Here is a 14646-nt window from a genome sequence, read left to right on the forward strand (position 1 = left end):
ATTCTTTAGCAGTTTCACAATACAGCTGTAGAATATTTTAGCTTTGAAATACAATGAAAGTAAAGTTAATTTTTATTTCTTGTTTGTGTTATTATTCCTTTCATATGTTGTGTATGTTAAATGGAATAAATGATAAAGTCTTCAATGGAAAAAGGGTTCTTGGATCGTCTAATTGACTCGTCCACTCATCCGATGTTATGTCCTCACTTGTTGTAAATAGTAATAGCGTTATTGTTATTCGAATCTGAGACATGTTGTATACAAACCCTTGGTTTTAATCGTTAAGTCAAAACTTTATTGGTAATGTCATTATCTATTGTTGTATTTCATGGTCTCGTTCACAACACAATTAAGTCATCTTAATTTAAAAGGTGTTGAAATTTTAAGTCAGCATAAATGATTATTGGTGTTTAGTAACTACTCCCTCCATTCCCTTTTGTTATTTATGTTTCCCGGAATGGCTTTCCTGTTTGTTATTCCTGTTTGGAATCTATACTGCTCCCTCTGTCCCTTAATACTCGACCTGTTTTGACCGGACACGTTTGCAAATGCACAACTTTGACCACCAATTTCTTTAACTACATAATATAAAAACTTATAAAAATATTAATATTTTGAAAGTATATATTAAGATGAAGCCAACAATACATTATATACTAACATTCGTTTTCATATACTATAAATAAAATAGGGTCAAAGTGAATTATGTGAATAGTGCAAAAAGTCAAAACACGTCGAGTATTAAGGGACGGAGGGAGTATTTTTTGACATGATTTTTTTACCAAAATACCCTTATTTATCTTTATAATTACTAAAAGTACCTAAGAATCTATTCATATTCTACCGTGAAATTCCCCACCCTCCCTTATTTAATTAATTCACCCTTCCCCCATTCACCCACCCACCCCCCTTTATATCCCGTCGTTTTCACTCCTCTCTCCTCACATTTCACCCTCTCTCTCTCTCTCTCTCTCCCTCCCTCCCTCCCTCCCTCCCTCCCTCCCTCCTCTAAAAGACTCTATGTTCTTCGAAAACCTTAGTTTTCTCTGCCTCGGTTTTCTCTTTGTCTCTTCAAATCCATCAGGTTTGAAATTTTTTCAATTAAAAATCTTCATACGCTAATATCGGTATATCATTCCGATCAGATTCCCTATAATTTTGTCCCCTTTTTCGTCCTATATCTTCGGTGCAAGTTGAATCTCTCGAAATATTTGAGGGGAAAATCGAAGATTTCTAGGGTTTTTATTGAGATTATTCATGGGTTCTTCCTCTTCTAAATCTTTGGCGCAATCGCTGCTGGGTACTTATGGGCAATGAATTCCTGATCTCGACTGCGATTGGGGTTCGAATTGTAATTGTTCCAACAACGAGCACTCGTATTCTGGCGAGTTTTTGCATAACCAGATGATGACCCAGGAAGAGAATACGAGTACTCGTAATTATCTTAAGGCATGGTTTGAGAAGGAGGAGGGGGAGCCTGGTGAAGAGATCGAGTCAAAATACGATGATCGCTTTCCCACACCCTTATATCTACGGTTTTTTGAAGATAACGCCGAAAATGAGGTATAAATCTTGAATCTCTTCGGGGGGTTTATTTCTGGGTAAAACTCAAATTTCTAGGATTTTTCTTTGATTTTCTGGGTAAAGCTCAAAAATTAGGGTTTTTGTTAATTTTCATGGATTTATTTGTTGATTTGAATTTTTATGATGTATATGGGATTTTCTTGATTAAATCGGGATTGTTATGATTAATCGGGATTTGTATGATTAGTTCTGGATTTTAATGATTTAATTGGATTTTCTTATTTAAATCGTGATTTTATGGGATTAATTCGTGTTTTTCTGGGATGTAATCGTGATTTTTATGTGTCCTCTGTTATCTCTGATGATACTAATGACCCTGTTTTTTTGTCCCCTGTTGCATGCAAGGAATTTTCAATGGATCTGATTCTTTCGAACTGGTTTATGTTGGTGAATGTGAGGATGTGGATGAGGATGGTGATGCAGCTGTCTCCTCTGGGCAATGTTCATTTGCGTTTCCTTATTCCAAGGATATATAATGGCTCGAAAATAAATACGGGTGCGGCATCTGATGGTGCTTAGATCAGTCTGTCCCCCCTTTTACTCTGTTTTTTTTTAATATTTGTTGATACATGAGGAGTTATATGGTGGATGCCAACAACTGTGATCGGTTGTTGGTTAGGGGTGTTGTTGTTATGATGTTGAAGTTGTGATATTGAAGTGTATATGATGTCCTCTGTTTTTATGATGATGTTGGCATGTTGGCATGCTGATCGTGTTAATATGTTGTGATTTGATAATGATGTTGGTGCGTTGGCATGATGATCATGTTAATATGTTGTGATTATATGATGATGTTGGTATGTTGGCTAGTTGATCATGTCAATATGTTTCCTTGTTGGTCATGTGATTATGGTTTCTTTATGATCATGTTATTATGCTGCCTTTATATTCAAGTGATCATGTTGTATGATGCCTTGATGCTCATCTTGCTTTGTTGCCTTGATAATCATGTGATCATGAGGGGGTGAATAGATATGAGGATGGTGAATGAATTTCTTTATTAAACATGACAGTAATGTCCCCTATTTTTGTGTGCTTATGTTGAATGGTTGATGTCCCTATATGTCTCATTAGGATAATTGATTTATGGTTTGAGTGTGATCTGTGACGAGTCTTTCATTTATTGAGAAGCTACCCTTGCTTCATAAACCACATCGTGCCATTAGCATCCAACCATTATTGGTTTTTTGAGGCCTTTTTGTGCTATTGGTTTGTGGATGAGGGCGTGTTTCAGTGAAGTCAGGGGACATCTGAGATCCAAAACTTGATTTGTTTTGGCTTTACGATCATTTTCCAGTTCTAATGTGGTAGGAATCTCTTTGATTTCTTCACATATAAACTGGCATCAAATCGTAGAGGCAATTCTCATGTCTTGTTTGTATAGGTTTTAATTGTCCCTTTGTTATGTTTTGATCAATGATGAGTCTTTCATAAACTGAGAATTAACCCCAAATAACTACCTGATGTGGGATCTTTTGTTGGTGCTGACGTGTCACCCTTTCCACGGAGATATCTGGTATGTGCTGTCACAATCTTCTTACAACCGGCAAAACAAGAATATTCCCGTAGGAATATTCCATCCGATGCCTAAGTAAGTATTTGATAGAGAGAGAAAGTGTTTTTAGAGAGAAGTTAGAGCAGAATAATCGAGGTAGGTGAGAATGAATTGATTGCCCTTTTACCTTGGGATTTGGGTTATTTATAAGGCTATGGTTTTGGGATTTGTTCCAAAAAAACCTAGTTATCTAATTGGTTAGCCTTGGAGATGAGAACATGTGTCCTTGACAGATATGAAGGTAGAGGATTTAAGTGGGTCGTTTAGTATTTGGGCATCTTCTTATCTTGGGCCAACCTTGTAATTTAATCACAAAGTTTGAAACATATCCAGGGTGTATGACACTGGGTATGGAAGGTGTCACATGTCGTGTTACGATTGGTCCAAAGTGGACAAGTCTTTTTAGCCACATCACTACCGACATTCATGTGCCATTAACATCAATGATGATTTTCAGGTGCTAAGTGTTTGTGATTTGGGTTTATGACTGTGATGCATGTGGACATTATGAGATCATTTGGCTGATATCAACATTGTTGTTTTGAATTAATGACTTATTGGTTTAAGGTGGTTCTTCGAAGGGGATTGAGTGATGGTTTAATATCCAATTGTATACAATTTCTCAATTCCCTTCGGAAGAACCACCTAAATATTACCACATTTGTTTATGTTTGATCAGTGATGAGTCCTTATTGTCCCATTTATGTGTTTCAAATGTGGTGTTAGTGATATTCAATGATGTCATTCTTGATACTCTGAGATATATGTTTAAAGAATGTCCTTTATCTTCTTTTGTCTAACGGAGTGAATGTCATTTCACATGAGTCAATGTGAATATCATTTATTTCGTTAGGCAAAATAGTGTTTAAGTTATGATGAATATTGAAAGAAAATGATCAATGATGTAAATCAAATAACCTGATATTGAAACCCTACATTTCTATTTTGAATTGTGATGTTTGACTTGTTGTTATGAATGAATGAGTCATTGTCTGTTTGATCTGTGATGAGTCTTCATTTGCTGAGACTCAAACACAATCTTTCATTAATACTCATGAACCATTAGCATCAATAATGCTTTTCAGGAGCTAAGTGTTAACGGATAGCGTTTGTGTCATTGATGCATGGGGAAATTCCGAGATCATTTGACTGATATCAACATTTTTGTTTTGAATGAATGACTTATTGTCTTAAGGTGGTTCTTCGAAGGGGATTGCGTGATTGTTTACTATCCAATTGTATACAATTACTCAATCCCCTTCGGGAGAACCACCACATTACAACATTTGTTTATGTTTGATCAATGACGAGTCATAATTGTCCCCTTTTTGTGCCTCAGTAATATTAATGTGGTGTTAGTGATATTCAATGATGTCATTGTTGATAATTTGAGATATATGTTTCAAAATATGTCCTTTAACTTCTTTTGTCGAATGAAGTGAATGTCATTTCATATGATCCAATGTGAATATCATTTACTCCGTTCAGTAGAAAAATGGTAAAGTTTTGATAAATATGGAACAAAAAAAAATTGAATGAATGCATCAAGCAATAACGCATCTTTTGCAAATTGCAATTAATCACCTGTTTCGTTCTTGACGAAACTAAACCCAATTAAATTGGAAGGATAGCCTAATAAGGATGAGTTATTAGATACTCTCTCACGTAATACAATAGAAGCAAACTCTACTCTTGGAGTTAGAGTTCGTTGTATTGAGAATTTGAGTGTAGTATTAACAAATTTTTAATTAGTGTTTCCTTCTTGGAGTTTATAACTAACGTGACTCTCTATTCTCTAATTAAAGCAACTCTTATTAGGTCAATTTACTAATTACGTATACGTATTACTATTTTTATTCCTTAATGTTTTTCACTTTTCAAGCTTACTATTTGCATGAACTTTGTAATATTTAAATACTAATATATCAAATTTTGTATGTGAAAAACTTATAAAAAGTTAATATTCTGAAAACACATACCGAGACCAATCTGACAAGATCTTAGATGATAACGTTTGATATATATAATAGTGAGAATTTACAGTCAAAGTTCATATTTTGGACACATATTCCGGAATTTACGGTCAAAGTTCATATGTAGCACAATATACTAAACGGTATTAGTGAGAACGAATTTGGATGCAAAGGATGATAGAGTTATGAGAAAGCTTAATTGTATTGATGTTTGCAATGAAGTATTTATACAAGCCTAAGAATATTACAAAGTCAACAATAATATCAATTGCTAAAATAACAAAGATATTGTACATAATTAGAAGATATTATAAAATCAAATCTATCACTAATATGTTAAGTATATTTACATAATCAGTAATAATATAAAGGATATATTATCCTTTACATTATGATATTATCTCAATAAAGGAAATAAATGTTCACTTATATTGTTATGATAGTTCATCTACGATTTATTTATTTATTAATACTGTTATAGATTTTCATTATTGATCAACATTTGAGGTGTTATTGGCCGGGTGAAAATGACGTTCAACCACTTACCATCTTTTGTAAGAAAATATTATATGTCAATGTGGCTATGCCATATCACTTGTCATCTAATAACGGCGACATGTGGCGAGATGACATGAAATGCCATTGAGATTTAATAATAGTATAGATTTGTACGGAGTAGTAAAAGAAAGTTGGAGATAAAATTTAAATAGATATTTTTTTTGGTTTAGTGTAGAGAAAGCCTTTAAAGAGTAGTGATTTAGACGGGATTAAATCTCTAACTCTTTGCTAATATTATAGCAACATGTTCTAATAGTTTATTTGTAAAATATTAAAATGTATATCACTAGATATGAGGTTGCTATATACCTGGGGCAATGACTAACGAGACTGATCGATGGTAACACGTAACCATTATAGATAGGAATGACAATGTATTGGATTTGGATTGGATGTAGTAATAAACTCCAAATCCAATTAATTTACTAGTCGGACTCTAAAATTGCATCTGAATCCCACTCTGAATCCGAAACTTCAAAATTCGACTCCGGTCCGTTTACCCTTACAAGAGGTCCGAATTCGATCCGATCCGATGGACCTCCGAAAGGGTCTGAATCATCCGATCCAAATGCATCTAAATGCTCTGTATATCATTTTTCTTCAAATTCCTTATTTATTTCAGTTGTTACACATGTTAGGTGCTCAAAAAAATAACATAAATTACACGCACATTAATTTGCAACCACAAATTATCTTAAAAATAACTACTGGCATATGTTCTTATGCAATAACAAAATAACCAACAAAATGTACGTCTTTCGAATACAACCCCAAAAAATGTCTTTAAATACAACCAAAAAATGTCTTTCAAATACAACCCCAAATAAAATATCTTCAAATACAACCATACAATCTCTTTCAGTTACAACCTCAAATACATCATCGGGTCTGATTCGCGTCTGAGAGTCAGAGTCTCCGCATGCAGACTCCGAATTTGACCCGCCTCCCATTTAGATTAAGTTCGGATGTTTTTAATCGGATTCAGATTCAGATTCAGACTTTTTTTAATCGGATTCAGATTCAAAATTTTTTTAATCGATTTTAGTATCGAAATTTTTCATTCGGATCGGGACGGACTCGGTTCGAATTCGAATGTGATTGTCATCCCTAATTATTAGGGGTGTCAATTCTCAATCCGACCCAGTGAACCCGATGGGTTTGTCCGACCGTTTTGAACCCGTGAGTTAAAATCCGAAATCCGATCCGATCCGATTATATTCAACCCGAATCCGACCCAACCCGTTAGTATTGATCCGATTAAGATCTGAATTCGTTAACAGTCCGATCCGTGACAATCCGAATCCATTTAATCCGATCCGAAGCGATCCGAAACCCGTTTATGATCCGATACGTTTCAATCCGAATCCGTTCCAACCCGAGGAATATCCGTTTAATCCGATCCGTTTTTAATCCGTGACCCGTTTAATCCGACCCGTTTCAACCCGTGACCCGTTTAATCCGATCCGTTTTAAATCCGTGACCCGTTCCGTTTCAACCCGTGACCCGTTTAATCCGATCCGTTTTTAATCCGTGACCCGTTTAATCCGATCCGTTTTTAATCCGTGACATATGGTTATCATCATCAATCCATACGGTGATGATATAGCCGTACATATGGTTATCATCATCAATCCATAAGATATCCATTTTCGTATATGAAAAAATTATAAAAACTTAATATTCTGAAAATATATATCGAGACCACTATAACAAGATCTTACATGATAACATTTTGATGTATATAATAGTGAGAATGTACGGTCAAAGTTTTCATACTTTGTACACATATTCCAAGACGTAAAGAACTTTCAGGAATGGAGGTAGTATTAAACCAAGTTATACAATATACTCAATAACTTATATTACCGATCTTAAATTCTTATTACTTTTAAAAGTTAGTTATCGTATTCGTCCCCTATTTAAGTTATCGATATTATAATATATAATTTGGAACCGGATGGACCCGACCAAAATTTCAACCCGCTACCGAATAACTCGATCCGGTAATTACCCGAACCAATTTAAAACTGAATCCAATGTAACCAGGCTAAATTTGTTTCAATCCGACCCGTTTTAGTCTGTTACCGATTAAACCGATCCGATATGAATCCGATCCGATATGAATCCGATCCGATATGAACCCGAACCCGTTATAGTCCGACTAAACCCGTTAACAATCCGTCATATTCCAATCCGATCCGATCCGACCCAAACCGACTACAATCCAACCCGTTTACAACCCGATCCGATATGAACCCGTGAATAAATAATCCGAACCGATCCGGTCCTTTAAGTTTTCAATCCGATCCGATCCGACCCGCTAACCAAATTAATCCATTCCAATCCGATCCGTTTCAATCCGAATCCGATGAATCCGACCCAAACCCGATCCGTTGATCCGATTTGACACCCCTACTAATTATAGAACAAACATTTGGTTACAAACTTACAATAGGTTTGAGTTCAGATACACGAATGTTTTATCCTTGGCAAAGGGAACGACGATTGTACACGACAGTGCATACGATGCACGTCAACACGTATACATGTACGTACATAATGTATATATAGCCGCATAGCTCATACGGAGTACATATGTTTTTTCCATTTCTTAAATATCTCATTTTTTTTTCAACATACATTATTTGGTTTCTTTTACTATTCACATTAGATCTTTGATTATCTTTTGTGATACACATGTGATATATGCAGAAAATTTGTAGCTTAGTCATGTGTGTTCTTGTTAGTTTCGTCTCGATAATAATTTTTAGTTACATATAGTTTGAGATATTAAAAATCAAAAGCATGAATTCGATAGCATAAAGTCAACCATGGTGCAATATTTAAGAATTGAGGAAGTATAGGCTTTAATTTAATTAGGACTTGTTTTTACAAGGTATTTTAACTTATTTTTGCTTAATTCATCAAAAATAATTTAAATGAGTTTAGATAAGTCAAAGAAGTTCAACAAGAATAAGCTTTTTACACACATAAAATGTTAATTTCTAGTAAAATTAAGTTCAGGTAATTTAATTTCATTCACTAAAAAAAGCTTTAGTTAGGACCAGGATAAATGCAAGACTAATGAATGAGGCTGGATTTTATTCTATACGGAATATTAGTTACCATACTAGTCTGGTTATTTGGCCAAAGCAAACTTGGGTTTTTGGAGGATAGAAAACTCAAAACAAGACATGAGGACGACGGCTGCGTCCAAGTTGATAAAATCATATTCTTAGACTAAATTTTCACCGCTGATGTAGTTTGAAACGCATGCAAGACCTCAGCAAGTCTAAACTATATTTTCATTTTCCTGAATGAGCCACGTACAATGAGTCAATGACAATACGATAATAAATAGGGAAGGAGGTTCGAATATGCACCAGTTCTTAAATGGACTTGGTCCACACTAAATTTATTGTGGATCATGTATTAAAGTAAAGTCAACAACTTATTCCTAATTTATATTGGCATTTTATTAAGATTATTATGGGAAAAAATATCAAATTAGTCTCGTCGATACATGTTATGCTTGAATAATGTGATTTTAAGTCACAATTCGCTTTTAAAAACATAGGGATACTATGCTTCAAAAAATGGTTACTATGTCTAAGAATTTTGGTGTTTAATTTATTATAGCTACTATATGAACAATAAAGGTCACTATGAGTGTAAAAAATGTGCTACAGAAAACTATTGATTTTGGGTCCACACTAAAGTTATTGTGGACCAGGTCCACGCAAGAATAATCCTCGAATATGTGACATATCTATACCTAGTATTTAAAAAGCAAAATCACACTTGATTACATGACACGCGTCAACACATTTGATTAGATGACACGTGTCGTCCATTCTTTCCTCCATCAATTTCGTTTTTTATTTTATTTTTTCTTTATTGTTTGATATTTTACACAACTCCAATTGCCTCTTTCACTTCATCTTCCTAATACAACATCAATTTACCAATCTATTCATTCAACATCTTTCACTTTATCTTCCCGATTAACACTCAATATTAATACACTATTTATTATTTCAACTTTCAAAATTTATCTCTATAAATCATATATTCTCTTTAAAATTACAAGCTCAACAAAATCAAAAGCTTTTATGTAAGACCGTCTAACGGTTAGACCACTTTTTTAGTCCTATCTAAACTAGTGTAAAACATAACTATAAATAATAAAATCATAACTAATTGAATAACAAAATAGTTAAGGTATAAAGACAAATAGTTAAATTTATGAGTCGAATAGTTATTATTTTCGAACAAACTTATGAATAACTAAAACTCGTAAAATTTTAACTAATTGATCTCATTGCTTAACTAATCAATTTTATTGTTTAACTAATTAGTTCAGTGCTTAATTAATTGGCTCGGTTACATAACTAATTGGTTTCGTTGCTTAACTAATTGAATTTCAAACTTAACTAATTGGTTTCAGTGGCTAACTAATTAGTTAAAGTACATGCATAAAAGTGGTCTAACCGTTAGACCGTCTTTCCTAAAAGTTTGTACAACAAAATTAGAACTTAAAAATTAAGATAAATTAAATAACCACTATACAACCGTCCGTTCTTTGAACGGGCTCAAAAGCTAGTTATACAATAGAACAATTGGCCAATATTTGGCTATAAATAGGCTATTCTCGCTCGTTAAATGGTGTTATAATTTCAAAGTGGCTTAAAAGAAAGCAATCACGTAAAACACCTAAATAATAAAATAAAAAATCACACAAAATTTCCTGTATTTAATTAAATAACTAAAACCTTGTCATTTCTCAATCAGGTTAATTAAATGGAGAAGAATAATATGAATGCAATCAGACTTAACACTGCAGGTTTGTGGATGGTGTTTGCAATAATAATGAGCTTTATTAGTCATTTTGAAGTTGCCGATGCATCTGATCCATCTCCTCTTCAGGATTTTTGTGTGGCTGTTGACGACCCTTATTCCGCAGGTTCATTTTTTCCGTAACTTATATTTTGCATGAAGATAATTATATATTGTACTCGTCGTTGATATTTACGTTCAATGAAATGAACATATATGTGATCTGAGAGTGATGGATAGCTCAGTTGGTTAGAGCTTTCCAGGTAATCCTGGGATCGATTCTCATCCCCGCCCTTGTGGCTCATTTGCACCAAAAAAAACATATATAAGTGATCCGATCGTAGTTAATTATTTTAAATTAGAAGAATTAATCCTTAAAATCTAGCAACAATTACATCATAATCCTACAAATGAATTAATTAACAGGAGTTTGATCTAATTGGGTTTATCAGTTATTGTGAATGGGAGGTTTTGCAAGAATCCAAAAGATGTGAAAATTGAAGATTTGGTGTACAAAGGGTTTAACATACCCGGAGACACAAACAACACACAAGGAGCAGAAGCCACACTAGTGGATGTGAATAGGTTCTCAGCACTTAACACACTTGGTGTATCAATGGCTCGCATAGACTTTGGCCCCTTTGGCCTAAACACCATTCATTCACATCCCCGTAGCTCAGAGATCTTCGCCGTACTAGAAGGAACTCTCTATGTAGGCATTGTTACCACAGATTACAAGCTCTATGACACGGTGTTGAGAAAGGGTGATATGATTGTTTTCCCACAAGGTCTAATCCATTTCCAACTTAATCTTGGGAAAACAAATGCTTTTGCTATTGCCTCTTTTGGAAGCCAAAATCCTGGACGTATTAACGTTGTTGATGGTTTGTTTGGAACTATGCCTCGGATTTTGGATGATGTTCTTACCAAGGCCTTTCAGGTGGATGACACACTGATTGAACGGCTCCGTTCCCAGTTTTCCAGGCAAAATTTATCAATCAACACTACCGGAAGATCAATTCTTCAGTTGTTCGCTCAAACTACAAATGATTGTACCAATTGATTTCGTCGCTACTTAACAAATAATCAAGATGAATCTTATTGTCAAACTATAATTTCACTTGCCGTTTAGATTCTTTTTCCCCTTTTTTGTTTATGTGTCTTGTTTTAGCTATTCCGTATTAATAAAGAACTACCCCTCGATGTTAGAATTAATCCAAACTAAATACTTCATACTAGATTAATCAGTGGGAGATACTAAATGCAGGTAGTATTTTACCTAAATGCAGAATAACTAAATATCACTTAAATTTTATTTTCCCTAAATTGCCCTTATTCTAATAAAACCTTCTTCCACTCAAAAACTATATAATAACTCTACCATTCGGTTACATGTAAATCAAGAATTCTACTTTCACCCTATCCTACAAATGGATGGACAACAATGATGAACTATTCAATGGGATTACTTTGCGTACGTACTACGGTACTATTTGCAAGGCTTCATTTTTTCCCCAAATATTTTATCGGACTGTTGAATAATGAAATAATGAATATCAACCGAAATACATATCTCCGGCAAATTAACCGACACTATAGCATCAATCCTCCGGAAGGCCTAACCAGAGAAGTACAATTCTATATGGAAGCGTACCTTTCTCCATTGGATTGATTAGCGGTGGGCTTTGGATCTTCCAATTCTATATGGTCTCCCTTGATATTCTATGATGAGATGTCAGAGAGAATAGAAAACCATATGAATCGGGGACCATAACCCTAACCCTAACACCTATATATATAGGGTCTCCCATATCCCCTATTAAGCCCATCATAAAATAAGAGACAAAGAAGTGGGCCTACATTTATTAGCCCATACCAATAAGATCCATATAAGCCCAACATACTTAAATATAAAACCGATCACTTTTATGGGCTAACTTTAAGATAGCTTTTATACATATACAATCATACATGTAGGTCTACATGATTATTTCTAACAATCTCCCACTTGGGCCACATGTATTACCTTATGTAATATGTATAACCTTATTAGCTCAAAATCTTTGCTATCATTACCAAATGTATCACTAAACAATCTTGTGCATTAATAATGCCAACAAAGAACCAAAGCGACTTTCGTCATCTATATTGTGACTAAGCCCTCAATGATCACGTATATTAACATAACCAAATGACATAGATCAAGCATGGATGTGTACGTAGCATGGAAATTTCATGAAATGTGATCCTAACATGCCTATTTCCAACTAGTCCTACCAAAATCTTAAGTGAGATCATACCACAATAGATCAGAGTGAACCATAAACTGAAAACTTTATTTCTGCAGAAACATAAAATCCAAATACAAAATATGTGTCTTTAAGAAAATGAACATTCTAACACAAACTCCCACTAAACCTGAACATCATCGAATGACATAACACCCATATGAGCAGTGTGCTCATGAAAGACCTTGGGTGGTAATCCCTTTGTAAGCGGATCCACAACCATAAAGTTTGTTCCTATATGTTCCATAGACACTTTTCCACTCTGAACTCTTTCGTGAACAACACAAAACTTAATTTCAATGTGCTTTGACTTTGAAGAGCTCTTGTTGTTATTAGAATACAACACTGCGAACCTATTGTCACAAAGAATCTTTAGTGGTCTTTCAATACCATCTACAATTCGCAGTCCAGTGACCAAATTCCGCAGCCATAGAGCATGATTAGTGTTAGGTTATGATTCATATGACAAAACATAAATCATGCGGAAAAACCATAAAGCCAGGAAAGCATATTATTTACACATAATCATTTAGCATAGTTTAGATGCATACACTTTGTTGCGTGCCCTCCCTAGCTGCGCCCGAACCGAACAAGAACAAGTCTTTAGGACTCCAAGTGTCGTCCCTCCGTAGATAGTCCACAGCACGTCCGGATCCGCCTTAAGCTTGACCAACTAGGATCGCCCTTAAGGTACTTAGAATTTTCGGCTATTGTAGGCAATTATATGACTGAATTTTTGCTCTCAAAAATCACTTTGAATACTTGAATACTCGATGTAAATTATGAGTCCTTAACTCATATTTATAGACCATGGAATAAATAATCGAATCCTACTAGGATACGAATTAATTAAATTAGAATCCTAGTAGAATTCTTATTTAATTAATTTATCTTTTAGGATTAGGAATTTTAATCATTAAACAAATCATGTACTCTTTAGGTTTCGTATGTGAACACAAAATCTACACGAGCATGACCTACGAGCGTGCAGGCCATGCCCGCGCACAGCCCACACGGCTGCTCGGCCCACGCGAGCTACAAGCCCACGCGAGCTGCAGCAATGCTCGCAGCCCACTGCTCGCAGCTGCGCGCGCTGCGCGCGCTGCCATGGCCTGCTGGGCTTGGCCTTGCGCTGGGCCTAGCGTGGCCTTGGCTGTTCGTGTGGCGCGCTTGGCTTGCTGGGCGATGGCCTGGCTTCGTGCTGGGCCCTCGTCCGGCAGGCCTCGTTCGATGCTTATTCGTGCGATACGCTTCCGATTAAATTCCCGGTTCCGGAATTCATTTCTGATACGAACAATATTTAATATTTCCGATTCCGGAATTAATTTCCGTTTCGAACAAATATTTAATATTTCCGTTTCCGGAATTATTTTCCGATTCCGATAATATTTCCGATTCTGACAATATTTCCGTTTCCGGCAATAATTCCGATTCCGGCAATATTTCCATTTCCGATAATATTTTCCGATACGTACCATGTTTCCGTTTCCGGCAACATCTACGACTTGGATAATATTTATATTTCCGATACGATCCATATTTCCGTTTCCGGCAATATCATCGTTTCCGGAGTATTCATTTCTTGCCTGTGACGATCTCAGCTCCCACTGAAACCAAGATCCGTCGATTCCGAATATTCATAGATGGAGTATTTAATGCCATTAAATACTTGATCCGTTTACGTACTATTTGTGTGACCCTACGGGTTCAGTCAAGAGTAAGCTGTGGATTAATATCATTAATTCCACTTGAACTGAAGCGGCCTCTAGCTAGGCATTCAGCTCATTTGATCTCACTGAATTATTAACTTGTTAATTAATACTGAACCACACTTATTAGACTTGACATAGAA

The 14646-nt window shown here is 35.1% G+C and overlaps 1 protein-coding gene across 1 annotated transcript; it reads left to right on the forward strand.

Annotated features, from left to right (window-relative positions):
• The first annotated feature begins 10470 nt into the window (after positions 1–10470).
• LOC110790568 (putative germin-like protein 2-1) lies at positions 10471–11648 on the forward strand. Its single transcript, XM_021995347.2, has 2 exons — positions 10471–10633; positions 10959–11648. The coding sequence occupies exons 1-2, from the start codon at positions 10471–10473 to the stop codon at positions 11567–11569; spliced, it is 774 nt and encodes a 257-aa protein (XP_021851039.1). The 3' UTR covers positions 11570–11648.
• Positions 11649–14646: the final 2998 nt, after the last annotated feature.

This window comes from Spinacia oleracea, chromosome 2, assembly GCF_020520425.1.
Source record: "Spinacia oleracea cultivar Varoflay chromosome 2, BTI_SOV_V1, whole genome shotgun sequence".
Classification (NCBI taxonomy): Eukaryota; Viridiplantae; Streptophyta; class Magnoliopsida; order Caryophyllales; family Amaranthaceae; genus Spinacia; species Spinacia oleracea.

What these genes read in the sequence shown, in the direction of transcription:
- LOC110790568 (XM_021995347.2), top strand. Translation starts at nt 10,471, where the DNA reads ATGGAGAAGAATAATATGAATGCAATCAGACTTAACACTGCAGGTTTG. An exon ending in TGACGACCCTTATTCCGCAG is followed by an intron (nt 10,634 to 10,958) that starts GTTCATTTTTTC and finishes TGGGTTTATCAG; the next exon opens with TTATTGTGAATGGGAGGTTT.